Here is a 16,679-nt window from a genome sequence, read left to right as displayed (position 1 = left end):
GGGTAGTGATCAATGGCTCCATGTCTAGCTGGCAGCTGGTATCAAGCGGAGTGCCCCAAGGGTCGGTCCTGGGGCTGGTTTTCTTCAATATCTTCATTAATGATCTGGAGAATGGAATGGATTGCACCATCAGCAAGTTTGCAGACGACACTAAACTGGGAGGAGTGGTAAATATGCTGGAGGGTAGGTATAGAATACTGAGGGACCTAGACAAAATTAGAGGATTGGGCCAAAAGAAATCTGATGAGGTTCAACAAGGACAAGTGCAGAGTCCTGCACTTAGGACGGAAGAATCCCATGCATTGCTACAGACTACGGACCGAGTGGCTAGGCAGCACCTCTGCAGAAAAGAACCTAGGGGTTACAGTTGACGAGAAGCTAGATATGAGTCTACAGTGTGCCCTTGTTGCCAAGAAGGATAACAGCATTTTGGGCTGTATAAGTAGGGGCATTGCCAGTGGATCGAGGGATGTGATCATTCCCCTCTATTTGGCATTTGGTGAGGCCTCATCTGGAGTACTGTGTCCAGTTTTGGGCCCCACACTACAAGGAGGATGTGGAAAAATTGGAAAAAGAGTCCAGCGGAGGGCAACAAAAATTATTAGGGGGCTGAAGCACATGACTTATGAGGAGAGGCTGAGGGAACTGGGATTATTTAGTCTGCAGAAGAGAAGAATGAGGGGGGATTTGATAGCTGCTTTCAACTACCTGAAAGGGGGTTCCAAAGAGGATGGATCTAGACTGTTCTCAGTGGTACCAGATGACAGAACAAGGAGTAATGGTCTGAAGTCGCAGTGGGGGAGGTTTATGTTGGACATTAGGAAAAACTTTTTCACTAGGAGGGTGGTGAAGCACTGGAATGGGTTACCTAGGGAGGTGGTGGAATCTCCTTCCTTAGAGGTTTTTAAGGTCAGGTTTGACAAAGCCCTGGCTGGGATGATTTAGTTGGGGATTGGTCCTACTTTGAGCAGGGGGTTGGACTAGATGACGTCCTGAGGTCCCTTGCAACCCTGATATTCTATGATTCTAAGACCCTGTGAGGTGGGAGAGTCCCAGAGCTTGGTTTGCAGCCCGAATGTCTACAACGCAGTTAAACAGCCCCTTGAGCCTGAGCCCTGCGAGCCTGAGTCAGCTGGCTTGGGTCAGCTGTGGGTATCTAATTGCAGTGTAGACATACCCTTAGATTCAGTCAACTGAGAGGATTTATAGTCCTTGGAAATCAAAGGTCCTTGGAAGCTGAGGGGCCCAGAGAAGATCTGTATCTGCGCTCTCTCTCTCTCTCTCTCTCTCTCTCTCTCAGACTTGTGCAGTTTTCTCCCTTTCTAACCTCAGTAACTACCAGATGAAGATGATGGTTTTTTAAACTCGGAATGGCAGCTTCAGGAGCAGCAGCAGCTGGGGCACTCCCTGAAATGGATCAATCAGATGATTCTGCCCCAGACAAGCCAGGATGAAAGGCAGGGTGCACTGACCTCTCTAAAAAGAGCATTTTAATACAAGACTCTCATCCTCTGGATTCTTTTTGATTTGCAGATGGCACATCACTGAAGTGCCCCTCACTCAGATAAATCAAACACCAAGCATGCCCATTGTTCAACAGCATTGTTGTCTCACATGAAGGACAATTCTTGAATCCTGGGGATTTACGTTCAGTCATCATGACCGAAGTGGTACTGAAAGTACCTCCCACATAAACAAATAAAGGACAATTTCTTCACAAAGGAAAAAGAAACTCTAGAAAAATTCCTAACACTACTTTAAACTAAGTACCTAATTAGCAATTTACAAAGCATATGAAGAGGCAGTCACTGCAAGCTCTGACTTGTAGCCACAGGTGATGAGCAGGAACTGAGGGATAGTTGAAGTGGCTCCTCCTTGTATGAACCTAGTTGGTGCACGGGGACACAAAGTGCAGGCACTTCCGCAACGGACACTGCTGCCAAAAGAATCCGTCTTAAGCACACTCAGTACACGTACACGGATAGTGGAATATATATGGACAAACACTCAAAGAAGAACCAAGATTTACCAAGCTGTCAACGATCTAGAAGAGCTGCTCCAGGAAATACTTTTGAGGCGAAGGGGGGGGAACAAGCAAGGCATAATATTTGCATACTCCAGTGTAGAGCTTTACCCATTTTTCTATAAATGAACTAATATGTAACAGCAGAATCATAACTACTTTAGAATTTTAATAAAAACTATTAACAAAAATGCTTGTCCGCTATCCCTTCTTTGAATCTAGACATTTGTCTCCTAAACATTATTCAATACTAAATATTTTATAGAGTTTACTATAATATCCATGATTTACTTAAAAAACACTCGATCTATGCAATCTGTATTTTTATACCACGCCCACCACTGTCATATCTGAAAGCCTTCAAAAATGTAAAAAAAAAAAAAATCTATGACTCTTCTATAGACAACTTCTTTTTCTACATTATCTATTGAGTGTTCTAATAAAAGTACATCTATAAGCAAAATCAAAAGAACTTTTCTATGCTTACAAACTTACAGTGTACACGTACAATGAAGTAGCAGTATCTGTGCATCATCTAGGCAATGTGGTACTTGTTTTGTGAAGCTACTTAAAGTAATTGCATATCAATAAAAAAATACCCCAGCAAATGCCAGAGTGTGGGGCTGCACAGAAAGGTTCAGTAAATATTGAGGAAAAAACAGACTTACATTTTAAATTTATAAAACTTGGAACATGTAACTGCATCGATTTCTAGCAGAAGAAACGGTTTTGAATAGTTACATGGTAGTATCCTGTTAACTGACGCACACTTATGGAAACAATTTTAACAATCAAATAACTGTCTATTTACAGAGAGATTTGTTGTGTGTTCAGTATATATTAGAAGATATTAATTTTAAATTCACAAATTGGTTCAAAAATTAATCAACATGAGAACATTTCTATATTAAAAGATAACAAGCTCATATTTCAGCCATACTGGAGCAGGAAAGTAACCTGAAGCAAGCCAAGAACTATTATAAATTATTGCATAAAGAGTGCAGTCAACAGCAGGTGTGATATTTCAACAGAATACGTGTAATATTCGTCCATTGTTCAGAATTACTGACATTCATTACATTGGTCTGTTCACTGGCAGCCATCTCAATTAAACCACCAATTTATAAAGCAATCCAAGCGTAGCTTTAGGACAAAGTTATGAGATATATAAATTTTAACATGATGTTTTGGGGAAATATGGAATGTTTGTTTGCTTGTTTTAAATCAAGGATTTTTTCCAAGCAGAGGCTCTCAATCCAATATTAAAAATTCAAGAGGTTTCTTATTGTCATACCGTATGTCACTATTTTGCAGTGAACTAACGTAAAGGAGAGTAGTTTTTAGATTTCTAAAAGTCATCTCTTAAGTCATATGCTGTGGAGTTTAATTTTTATTTGAGACATGAATGACATCAATAAATTTAAGTTAAAACATGTTGAAATATTTTTCACAAAAAAAAAATCACAAAACATATTTCTACACACTGACAACTATAATATTAAATAAAATGAGTTAAAATTTCCTAAATGGAAAGGCTTTAAAATAGTTATCTGGTCACTAGATAATGTAGTCCTAAGTATAATTTTACATTTTAAAAGAGATAATCTTTCCATAATACAAAGATAAGCCAATACTCCCCACATACATAAAGAGAGAGTAAAGCTAGTAATATTATTAGCCTCTTAAAATCGATTATAATATGACAGAAAATAAATTCATCTTTTTTCCTCCATATTTCTTCTCAACCTTCATCATTCCTCTGTTCTGATACTCCTTCCTTTCCATTATCTTTCCCACTCTACCACATTCCAAAGAACAGGCAGGTTTGTGAGTTTTAACATACTGCCTCTCATAGGCTGGCTAATTACCAATTTAGTTTTTATTATAAAATTAAAGTGACAACACAACCACATCTCAGGAAAAACACAATGAAACCCACCAGGAACAGCAAAGGATGTATGTCTGATTTTTGTGCTGAGACCAGGTAAGCTTTCATGCTCACTCATCTCTCAGTTTTATTATAAAGAACCTTATGTAGCTTTTTAATTAATAATTTTTTACCTGGAAATTCCTTTCTATACAATGATTTAATCCGCACAGGATAAATGGGTAGCTCCACCTCTTTTCAATAGGCAGGCTAGCAAGCAAAACTTAGTATTGGCTCTGATTGGCTAACAGCCTTAGCTAGACCATGCCTCATTGACTTTCCAGTTGACTTGAGAGAAAACTCAACTTTATATTAGGAATACTACTTTTCAAAACATACACAGCCTATAACTTGGGACTTTTCACTGACAAAAGGGCCAGATTCCTATGCTGGCAGAATAGAGGTATAGATAGAAATTACTAGAAAATAAATTCAAGAAACAAGGTGGATGAGATCATATATTTTATTGGACCAACTTCTGTGGGTAAAAGAGACAAGCTTTTGAGCTAAACAGACCAGAAGAAGAGCTCCATGTAGCTCGAAAGCATCTCTCTTTCACCAACAGAAGTTGGTCCAATAAAATATATGATCTCATCCACCTTATCTCCCTAATATCCTGGGACCAATACAGCTACAACACTAGGAAATAAATTATATTTTTTGTGCCCATGTGGACATCTGTGTGACATTTCCCAGAGAATAAAAGCTCAAATATGGAAAACAGCTGCATGAGTAGGATATAGCCCAAGATCCACCAAGAAATCCTCTGGGAAGATGAAGTTTGACCTCAGACTCATTCTGCTATACTGTGAAACAATCTGGGTGATTTTCTAATTGTTTTGTCCTTTGCAGGTAGAAGGCAAGAGTGTGATGTACATCAAGGTAGTGAAGTCTCCTCTCCTCTTCAGATACATGCAGTTTTGGTTTGGAAAAACCACAGGTCAATGGATTGAGTAGTTTATATGAAACTCCAAAACTTCTTTGGAGATGAATTTCAGATGTAGTCATAAAGAGAGTTTGTTACTGAATATAGTTTATGGCAGATTCATCATTATGGCTCCCAGTTCAACCGCTCTTCTGGCTGAGGTGGTGACACCAAGGAATGCAACTTTCTTTGATAAATAAGACATAGAACACACATTTAATGGTTCAAAAAGAGAAAATGGAACCAGTAGTAGACCATGGTCCAGGCAGCTTCCTGCCTATCCCCCCTCATCCTGTCTCAGGGAAAGTGGAGGGAAGGGGGAGTGGGAAGGGGAGAAAGGGCAGACACTAGTTGTCATAAGAAATTCTTCTCTTGTGAGAACATGTTGGTCCACAACAGAGTTCCAACTATCCCAAGTAAACAGAGAGGATAAGAAAAATTACTTCCTGCCTTGTCTTCTTAAAAGGCCAAGTTTAAGAAGTGTACAATGTCTGGATCCAGCTGGGGAGTGAATTGGAGCTTCTGCCTCCTTTTAGCATGTTTCTATGAGAAGTGGGCAAATGCCAGCAATATGATCTTCTCTGGTACCATAATTATATTGGGCTTCTTATTTTTTTCTGGAATTTATACCCCCTGTATAGGTTAAAATTGCTTTACCAGCAACTTTTCCATATTAAGAAGAGGCAGTAGGGACTGAAGACTGGTCCCTTCTCAGGAGCAAAATAGACTCTGCCCAATCTGATTGCCATATACAGCAGTAGAACTCATGGTTAAAAACACAAGGCAGTTAATAATGTCAGATGGTCTCATATAACTTCTTCTGGATCAAGTTCTACATGCACAGGTCAACTGTCTTCTTTATGGTCTGCTGTAAAATAACTATTGATGTAAAAACAAACAAATGTATAATTCCTCAACATTATGAGCACTGTAAAATTAGTAGCATGGTCTTAGGTTCTCCAGCCAATTCTCAAATATTTGCAAGTGAATAAAAATAAGAATTATCTTAATACCTATATAGTATTTCATTTCAGTGTCATGTTTGTTCATAAGCTCCAAAAGGCGCACTTCAATCTGGGCTTGATTTAGGAAAGCCTTCTTGTTCTTTATAATTTTAATAGCAACCCACTCCTGTTCCACACGATCATAAGCTTTTACAACCTGAAAGAGAAAAAAAGACATGCTAAATACAATGTTCTAGTAACTGCACATTTCATTAAATTTATTTATTAAACATAGACTTTCAAAACCAAGAAAGGTTTGAAATTAATCATATTTAAAACAAACTTAGTAATCCAGTTTATATTTCAAAATTTTACTAAGTACATTTAATTCTTATTGAAAATATTTGTCTTGAAAATAAGAATTTTCATCCTTTCTAGACCATTTTCTTTTCTTCTTTCTACTGTGAAGCCATAGGTGATATTGTGATATGATATTTTCATAACAAAAATCACAAAAACAGGATTCAAACTTCATTGAGAAGGTGGACTGAGGAATTAACATCTAATTCAAGTACAAGTATAAAAAAAACCAATACAGAAAATAAGAGTAAAATCACTTTCTATTAAATATTCACTATTTAGAAATGCTTAATTCTCAAAATGCCTTTTTCAAGAGTTAACTTGGGTATGATGTGTATTTATTACATACTCTATGCTATCTGCTTGTGTTATCTCCCGAAGCACAGAAAATTAAATTTGGGTTTCCATAACACCGTGGAATTCTGAATGACAGCAAATGCAAGTTAAGTGTTAAATTAAGAACATAACATAAGAATGGCCCTACTGGGTCAGACCAAAGGTCCATTTAGCCCAGTATCCTGTCTTCCGACAGTGGCCAGTGCCAGATGCCCCAGAGGGAATGAACAGAACAAGTAATCATCAAGTGATCCATCCCCTGTCACTCATTCCCAGCTTCTGGCAAACAGAGGCTAGGGCCACCATTCTTGCCCATCCTGGCTAATAGCCATTGATGGACGTATACTCTATGAATTTATCGAGTTCTTTTTTTAACCCTGTTATGGTCTTGGCCTTCGCAACATTTTCTGACAAGGAGTTCCACAGATTGACCATGCATTGTGTGAAGAAATATTTCCTTTTATTGTCTTAACCTGCTGCCTATTAATTTCACTTGGTGATCCCTAGTTCTTGTGTTATGAGAAGTAGTAAACAACACTTCCTTATCTACTTTCTCTACACCAGTCATCATTTTACAGACCTCAATCATATCTCCCCTTAGCTGTCTCTTTTCCAAATTAACGGGTTTGATTCTCTTGCAAAAGCAGTTACTGGATGCGCATGCTCAAGAAAATTCAAATGTCATGTTTTATAAACAAGAAAAATCATAACTGCAGAAATTTTGAGTAGACATCTTATTCCAAGAGCTTATGAATAAGGAAACAATCTTTACATGAGACAGGAATGTAGCTTGGATATTGACTCATTTAGATGGCTATTATAACTAAAACAAATTAATGATTTTTCAGCTGACATCCATTACCTGCCCAAAGGATCCTTTGCCAATTAAAGAGTCAATTTCATAACGATCCATCCACTTTTCCCCATTTTTTACAATATAGTCATAGTTGTCATCATCATAGCCATCGTTGTAAACTTTCCGTTCCTTTTTATGACTGGAATCATCTCCTTGGCCCTGTTGGTGCCGCCTCTTCTTTTTTGCATAGTAAACCTGAAAATGGGGAACATACTGGTTTAAATTTCAACAGATGGTGTCACTTTAATCAGTAAAGAGTATCTTCAGGGACTACTCTAGTCTCCCCTCTCTCCCCCCAACCAGCAAAATTTTCTGGCTTTACAAACCCATTTTCCTTTTTAAAAAAGTTATTTCCCCCTCCCCAGTTGCTGTGTGAAAGACACCCATAAAAACTAGGAAAACTAACTGACTATACTGAGAAAACAGTGAATCTCTTAACACAGAGCTATCAAATTCACAAAGTAAAACAGAAAATGTATCTAAAAATTATAATTTTAGACATAATAATCATAAGTGACATTTATAAATAAAGTAGATAAAGTTTCAGGGAAAAGAGCAATTTTTGAATTAGCGTGTCCCTTCAGAAGTGCACACAATGTTTTAATTATATCACAGGATCTGAAATTCAGTCATTTATACCAAAAGCAAATATCCCAATATTTATGAATATTCAAGAAACATCTGTAAGCACACCACAGCAACATATTCATAAAATGTAGCCTTTGAGCCTATTAAAAAACAAAGGGTACAAAAGAGAAAACACACCATAGTTAAGTCACTTACTCTGTCTCTCACACACACAAAAGGTAATACTTAGTCCTGCCTTGAATGCAGGGAATTGGACTAGACGACCTCTTCAGGTCCCTTACAGTCCTATGATTGTACTTTACAGACACACGAAAATTAACCTAACATCTTTATTTATGTTTAAAAAGACAAAGACTAAAATGTAACCAACAGAAAGTAAAATTAAATATGTAAGCATTGGGAGAAGCTGAGTAACAAAATATTCAATTGTTGCCTAGCATTACAGTATATACACAATATAATAATAATGATAATTAAATATGGAAATACTTGGCACTTAACATTTTATATTTTTCAAGTGCCGTACAAAACAATAGGGTAGAAAAAGTAAGGCAAAAGGAATTAAACATCAGTGACATAGCATCATTAAACTCAGTGACATATCAGTTCAGGACTCCCAGGCTGAGGCACAGGCCACTAGATAACAGCAGCTGCTTTTAAACTGCTGGGGCCTTGATTAGAAATAGTAATTTTGCTAGACTACAGTCCATAAGTACCCAAGACTAAAAGAAAAAACAAAGTGAAATCATGGATGGCTGTAGTGCCATTTCTTTTATTCTACAATCACCACATGCATTCAGGAGGACATCACCACTTCCTTGCTTCATAACTTTGCCTTCTTTTGGATTTTGAATAATTAAGATAGATCAATTAAGGAGGCTTTATAGAAACACAAATTTTCTAAAAGATAAAGCAATCAAAAGATAACACGAAAGGCAAAGATAGCTTATGTTTTCCTGATGATACATATAAAAGACCTTCAAGTTTATTTATATTTACAATAGCAATTCAACTGCTGTCTAGGCCTTCTTTTCCAGAAGATTATGGCCTCACAGATATCGAGTAGTGGAACACGAGCAATTGGGAGGGAATCTGATTTTTATTCAGTGTTTAGAACGCGTGTGTTGTTGGTAAAACCAATGGAAAGTAAATGCTCTACGAACCGTTGGAAGAAAAAACTATAAAGACCTACACTTTCAAAAGTGACTGTTGAGTTTGAGAGCCGTGATTTGGGTGCTCAACTTGAGACAACTGAAAGGGACCTCGTTTTCTGAAGGCAGGTGCTTAACAGTTCTGAAAAATCAGGCTCGTTAAAGTTGTCTGAAGTTGGGCACCCGAAAACTGAGGAGCCCAAAATAGTCACTTTTGAAAATTTAGGCCTAAATATTCAACACCCACCAAGCCCCTTTAAATTGAAGGCAGAGAAAGTTTCCACTTCAGGTCCTTCAAGGACACTTCCCACCAAAGAAGAGAAGACGAGGCATTACTGATATTTCTACGGGGGGGAGGGGGGAGAAATGAACCAAGATTTTAAATACATTATAAAGAATAAAAAAGGGCACAAACCCTTTTGTACTTTGCATGTTATTTTTATTGACAATAAAAGTACATGGACTTGTTTAATTTAGAATTCATTAAGTTAATTCATAAATTAAGAAAGAATGCCTGTATAATGTGCCAGTAAAAAATGTGTCTAAATTCATTGCATCTTATAAAAAAATCTACGTGGAACACTTTAATCAATATTTTTGATAACACTACATATTGTAATTATTAGCAAGTTATCATACATTAAATAAAAATATAACGGTGAACTATGTGGTCTTTACCTCATTAATATGTTTGTATGTTTTGATCAGATCAACGGAGAGTTTCCTCAGGGGAGCAGTAGCTGGATCACGGAAAGTTTGGGGCATCCGCCTCTGTAACATGACAATATCAGGCATCACTTTAAACAGACAGAAAAAACTAGCACTTTAACTAAATAATTACTACTCTTCAGAAGAGTAAACTGCCTAAATCTAATCCTATCCACTCTAACTGATGAATTTCTAATATTTACATAGCTGTGTTTAAATAAAAAATTGCTACTAGTAATAGGTTTAATATTCCCATTGTTTTTTGAGCTAGTTGACAATATATCCCCTTATTTCCCTCCCTCCCCCAGCTCCCTCTCTGGTCTCCTGACTTATCAAGCACATGCAAAATATTTGTATTTTGAACATACTTGCATTTAAAAAACAAACATAAAACCATAATGAATACAGGTATATCAACTGTTTAAATAGTAAAATGCCACAAATGCTGTTATGGAACAGCAGAGTCAGTACATTTCAAAAATGCTTCATTATATTCAGTGATATGATAGGGGGCTTAGAAAAGCTGGTATACAACTGAAGCTAGACAAATTCAGACTGGAAATAAGGTATAAATCTTTAACAGTGAGAGTAATTAACCACTGGAACAATTTACCAAGGGTTGTGATGGATTCTCCATTACTCACAATTTTTAAATCAAGATTGAATATGTTTTCTAAAGATATGCTCTAGAAATTATTTTGAGGAAGTTCTATAGCCTGTTTTATACAGGAGGCCAGACTAGATGTTCACAATGGTCCCTTCTGGCTTTGGAATCTATCAGTCTATATGATGTGAGAGATCTAGACGTAAATGGATCTGTTAGGGACAAATTGAAAGTATATTTTTTAAAAATACTTAAAAGAAACAAAAATTGTATTTTCCAAAACTAACTAGTTTTAAAACATTCAGTTTTCTGATAGAACAACCTTTAAACAGCAAATAAAAGACTATTCTTTTCTAATTCCCGTTCACAATTGGAGAGTTGTGTTGCTCTAGTGCCCACGCAACATCACCAAACGTGCTCAGGAACACTTTTCTCTTCACTGTGTACACAATCTAGCCTACAGCCTCATCAGTTTCACTATACCTAATAAACACCTTTTTGCAGAGCCCAGAAGAACAGTGTACACCATTGACAAGACAGCAAAACTGACTATAAAATGCTGTAAAATAAAGTGCTGTAAAATGAAGAAAATAAATTGAAATATAAAGGGAATTATTTCTCCCTCTAATCTGCTTCAGTTCTAATAATTGTAGGGTTTACTTATAAACCTAGATGGTACCAAGTTTACATATGTAAATATGATTTTTCAGTTGGTAATGTCCTTATAAGCATTTGAGGCAAGAGCAGGAATTTGGTAGTGTGGCTGGAGGCTCTGTCACTATCCATTAGTCACTCCACTCATGTCACAAGTGAAAACGTAAAGGCTACACTTTGTTCAAGGCAGGTGTAATGACCAGTCTCTTTGCTGCCACAGACTAGACTTTGTGGAGTTGTTCTCCCAACTATGAAAGTAGTAAGCAGCATGCCTATTCTGTAGAATGCAGTGTTATCACCCTGTTGGCCCTAGCCTATAAGACAGACAAGATGGGTGAGGTAGTATCTTTTATTGAACCAACTTCTGTTAGTGATTGAAAGCTTGTCTCTCTTACACAGAGCTCTTCTTCAGGTCTAGAAAACATGTATGCACTGTCACAGATAAATACAAGGTGAAACAGGTTTTTGAGAATAAGTAGCTACCACATTTCAAGGGACCATTCAACGTGAAGTGGCCCTCGTTAACACCACTCCAGTCATGGGGAGGAAAGGAATGGGGGAGAGAGGTTGCAGGAGGTGGGGGTGGGGCTAATGGGTTATAAATTGTAATAAACCATAAATCCAGTGTCTCATTCAGTCCATGATTTTTAGTATCGAGCAAAGTTACGGATTTAAGCACTCTGGCTTTTCTTTTGAATGTGTTGTGCAGGTTTCCCTTGAGAAAAAGGACTGATAGGTCAGATACAGCATGATCGCTTTGCAAAAAGTGTTCCCCATAAGTGATATAGTGTTTCTGTCTTATCTTCCAGTGTGAGTTCATTCGAGAGCATAGTGATTGTCTGGTTTCACCCACATCATTATTGGGGAATTTAGTGCACTGGATGAGATACATCCCATGTTGTGATAGGCATTTGTAGGACCCATGCATATTTTCCTCTGTAGAATAGCATTGCAGAGGTTCCATGCTGATCATCTCTAATTTCTTGCTCAAATTTGTTCACTTTACAAGTAAAAAAATTTTTCTAGTAAAGCCCTGAAAAGTCACCTTGAGAAAATCAAGCTGGTTTTCTTTTCTTCTCATGAACCACAAACAATAATTAAGATTCTTCAGGCCAACTTGCGCCCTTCTCAGCTTCTCAGAGATAACCCTAACTCCTTTATCTCCAAATCATGCTTTCAATTACACCTGTGCAGCATCACTCAGAGCTTGTCTACACTGTCCCACAGTTCAGACTATAGGTGTGTGAATAGCAGCATGCACCAAAGGGTTGCACTGCAACTTCCCTATGTGGATGCTCCAGGCACAAGCCAAAAGGTTCCTAGTTTGCATTAACATAGTCCTCTTCAAATAGGACCACAATAATGGGAAACTAGAAACCTTTTCACTTGTGCCCGCAGTATCCACACAGGGGAGTTACAGCGCAGCACTTTGGTGCGTGCTGCTATTCACATCCCCATTATTCTAATCTGACCTGTAAAAACTTTTTAAAGAGGCAATATTTTCCTCTCTGCCTTCTGAAAAATGGAATGGAAGATTGTGAAGGGAAAAAAAAAGGTAAGAATCTTCCACCTTTTTTCTCCATAGGCTGCATTTTAAAATGCTTAGCTATATTCTTAATCAGGACATTCCAATGGTACAACAAGATCCCCTCAGAAGAATATGAAAGATTTGAATTTTGCTCCAATTATATAACCACGTCTTCCTCTGATGAAGGAAAGAGGGGAATGATGGCACAGGAAGGGGAAAATACCCATTCTGCATAGTGGTACCACACCGTACTATGTTGTTAGGTAATCCTGCCTTTCCTTTAGCTTCGAGGCAGCTCTCTGGTAATTTTTTTTTTTTTTTTTTTTAAATCCTGCTTTGCAGACTCCAGTCTCTACCTGCTGGCCACATAGTTAACTGCAACACCAGGAGATATTTCCAAAATTGAATGTTGGAAAATATGTATAAATTTCAAGATAAATGACAATCAAGTGGTTTCATTGCAATTATATTTGTCAATAAACAACAAAATTTTATCATCCTAACAGATTAATGGAGCAGGACATGCATAACAGGGATTGGTACCACTAAGAGAAATTAAAATTACAAATAAGAAAATCAAATTTTCAATTTCATATGACCCATTTGTTGGTATGCAAATGACAGTTGGGAAGCACAAAGTCAGAAATGGAAACAACCAAAGAATAAAAACAGAGTAGGCAACAAGCCTAAAAGTCCCAGCTATGCACATTAAATTGATCTATTTTCATTTTTTTAATTGGTCCAGAGCAGCTTGAAGGACAATGTATCAGCTGACAACAATGTTAATTTTGTAGTGTTTGGTAAAAGAGGGAATAGATAACTAAGTGACTGCCACACAAATTTCTTCATGTGGTTCTATTCTTTACTGCCCAAAGCAGTCGTGTTTCTTGTTAAATATACCTCATTTCATTATGGGAAATTTTATGACAGGGGATATATACCCTGTAAAATAGATGTCCTAACCCATGAAGAGATATTTGGATACTTCAAAAAAAAAAAAATTGAGTATAACAAGGAGTAGCAAAGATTCTGGCTACATCTAGCGTGACTTTGATTTTACAAACAAAGGGAGTACAATGAAAGGAATTTATATTTTATACCACTGTATCCGACTAAGAATTCCAGTTATTTACTTATTTTTAGGGCTGTCAATTAATTGCAGTTAATGCAAGCATTTAACACAAAACAAATTAACTAGATTTTAAAAAACAATCGCGATTAATCACAGTTTTAATTGCACTATTAAACAATAATAGAATGCCAATGTAAATTTATTATAAATATTTTTGGACATTTTTCTAATGTTTTAAATATATTGATTTCAATTACACCACAGAATACAAAGTGTACAGTGCTCACTTTATATTATTTGTATTACAAATATTTGTACTGTATAAAAGAAAACAGTACAATACATCTCATACAAGTACTCTAGTAAAATCTCTCTATCATGAAAGTGCCACTTTCAAATGTAGAATTATTACTACTTTAGAGTCTACAAGTCGAAGCATAAAGGGGCATACAAATGTTTAGCATATCTGGCAGGTAAATACCTTGCAACGCCAGCTACAACATTGCCATATGAACATCTGTTCTCACTTTCAGGTGACATTGTAAATAAGAAGCAGGCAGCATTATTTCCCGTAAATGTAAAACAGAGTCAACTTGCTGGATCTAAGTTGTTTTTCCCTCTTGCTGGACGCTCTATCCCAACAATAAGCCATACAAGCTTTGGCAACCATAGAGGGCAGGAGACAACTGACAATAGATATGAAGGCCATTTTAGAGAAATCTGTATTTTCTTTCAAATAATTGGGTGCTCCATTTGGTATCCACCAACATCAGGAACTTTATGGAAAACATTTCAGTCCTAAATGCTAGAAATGAGGAGACTAAGAAGAAATGAGGAGTCTTGGAGACTGAAAAAAGATTTCTTTAATTTCAGATTGGTAGAGTCTGAGAAAATATTAATAAAACATTTGGGCTTCAAGAGGAGCTATTAAAAATCCAACAAATTTTTACTGAAATTAGGAAGAATTAGGGTTGTTCCAGATATGGAAGGTTTAGGAATGTTGAGGAAAGTCTCTTATCAGAGGAAAAGCACCTGAACTCACCAGCCAAGGCACTGAACTTGAACAGGAGCAAGTGGTGCAGTGCAGCAGTCTGGCCAGAAGATGGAGGTTGGAGTCTATAAAACTAAAAATTTTGTCCAATAATCCCAGCATAGCAAACAAACTATTAGAGAAAGACCCTCACTCACACTGTTTACAAATACAGTCACTGAAACAACAGCAAAAACAACCAAAACCACAAAGCAAAAACTTTCTTGGGCTGAAAGTCTTGCAAGAGAGAGTATTACAGGACATCTGGTTGAACTAAGAAATCATACCTAAGAAGCCCCCCCCTCATTGGGCAATATCCGACCCTGAGGCTGCTACGTACAGTAGCACCACAACAATGAACTGGATCTTTGATCTGTCACTAGAAACCATTACAGTGTGTGGCAGGCCTGGGAAATTGGTACATAGTATCCTGTTACTGATGGTGATGTGTGAGGAGAAAAACCCATTGGAGAGGCAGAATGCCCAGGAAGTTATGCTCCTTATACCTGCTGAAGTACACCTCTCTCTTCCTACTGATCTTGATGGCAATCAGAGCTATCTACGGGGTTCTTTATGTTTGACATATTACAGTAAGCATCTTACAACCGAGTTCCCACCTCTCATGGACATACCTGTTGCCTGCCTGGCCAGCCTACTGTGTCATTTTGATCCCCTGCTATGTGTGGGTGACATCTTTCAAATGCTTTTTCTGGCCAGGTCATAAGCATGACCAGCTTCTTAACCATGCTCTTGCTATTCGTACCTCCTTGACAATTTGTGTATGTGCCCAGGATAACAATATCAGACTACCTGAATGGGCTCATTAAGTTTGTGAGTATAATTTGCATTACTGAAGCATGTAGGAGTCTTAATCATAGCCAGGACCCCATTGTGCTCTGCACTGTACAAACAGAACAAAAAACAAAGCCTGCCCCAGACAGCTTCAGATACAGAAGTACAAGGAAACAATTACACAGTTTGGTCAGCATGACGGGCAGTGGTATCAGCACACTAGCCATTGTCAAATTTTTTGTAGGCAACATGGGTAGAGTTTTGAGAAAGGTTTTGAAGGAGAATAATGAGTTAGTTTTGAGAATGCTTATTGGGAGCTCCTCCCTAGCATGGAGGGCAGTATGGGAGAAAGCACAAAGGTGCTTGTTTGAAAATTTGACAAGTGGGTAATGCAGACTGGCATCATGTGCCAATTGGAGGTAGGAATTGGAATCTCAATAGAAAATGAAAGATAATAAGTAGGGTGGGGATAGGGAACAAAGGGCCTTGAAAGTGAAGACAAGTAGCTTACAGTTGATACAATCCTGAAGAAGGAGCCAATGGAGGGATGCAAACAGGGGCAACATGGTCAAATCAAAAGAACAGGAAAATTATCTTTGCAGCAGCATTCTCAATGAATATCAGAAGGATAAGACTGCATTTGTCAAGGCTAGAGAAAAGGATGTTACAGTGATCAAGATGTGAGAAGACAGAAGCCTGGATGATAATTTAAACTGCAGTTGGATAGGAAAAGCCATATCTCAGAGATTTTATGCAGAAAGAATCTGCAAGATTTAGCCTTAATGTGAGGACCTAAAGAGGTCCAACTCAAAGATAATACCCACGTTACAGCCCTGGGTGACAGACAGTATGGTGGTGTTGTCTGCAGTGATCAAGAAAGGAGGTAGTAGGGAGGGCTTGGAGGGAAAAAAATACAAGCTCTATTTTGCCAAGTTGAGCTTGAGATGAGGTCTAGACATCCACAAGGAGATGTCAGAGAGAGAGAGAGATCTGGACAGAAGATAACCGGTCTGGAGTAGAGAGGCAGATACGAGAGTCATCAGTTCAGAGATGATAGCGGAATTTGTGTTTTAGGATGAGATTATTTAGAGATGAAGTATAGGAAGAAGACAAGGGGACCAAGGACAGAATCCTGTGGAATGCACTCAGAAAACTAGAGGGTGATAAGGAGGATCCTCCAA

At 37.6% G+C, this 16,679-nt stretch overlaps 1 protein-coding gene across 3 annotated transcripts in view; it reads right to left on the bottom strand.

The window, feature by feature from the left end:
- DYRK1A (dual specificity tyrosine phosphorylation regulated kinase 1A) overlaps positions 1 to 16,679 on the bottom strand; it is a 136,158-nt gene that overhangs the window by 15,670 nt on the left and 103,809 nt on the right. For 2 of the 3 annotated variants that reach the window (XM_065590484.1, XM_065590488.1), the window contains exons 4-6: positions 9,789 to 9,881; positions 7,378 to 7,566; positions 5,889 to 6,036 (exon numbers count right to left, since the gene is read on the bottom strand). In XM_065590484.1, the coding sequence (XP_065446556.1) occupies positions 5,889 to 6,036; positions 7,378 to 7,566; positions 9,789 to 9,881 (430 nt within the window). Of the gene's footprint in view, positions 1 to 5,888; positions 6,037 to 7,377; positions 7,567 to 9,788; positions 9,882 to 10,462; positions 10,529 to 16,679 lie in introns of those variants that run through there. The other variant, XM_065590490.1, reaches the window with a different exon arrangement.

Source organism: Chrysemys picta, chromosome 1, assembly GCF_011386835.1.
Source record: "Chrysemys picta bellii isolate R12L10 chromosome 1, ASM1138683v2, whole genome shotgun sequence".
Classification (NCBI taxonomy): Eukaryota; Metazoa; Chordata; order Testudines; family Emydidae; genus Chrysemys; species Chrysemys picta.
This window is presented reverse-complemented; position numbering and strand designations above follow the sequence as displayed.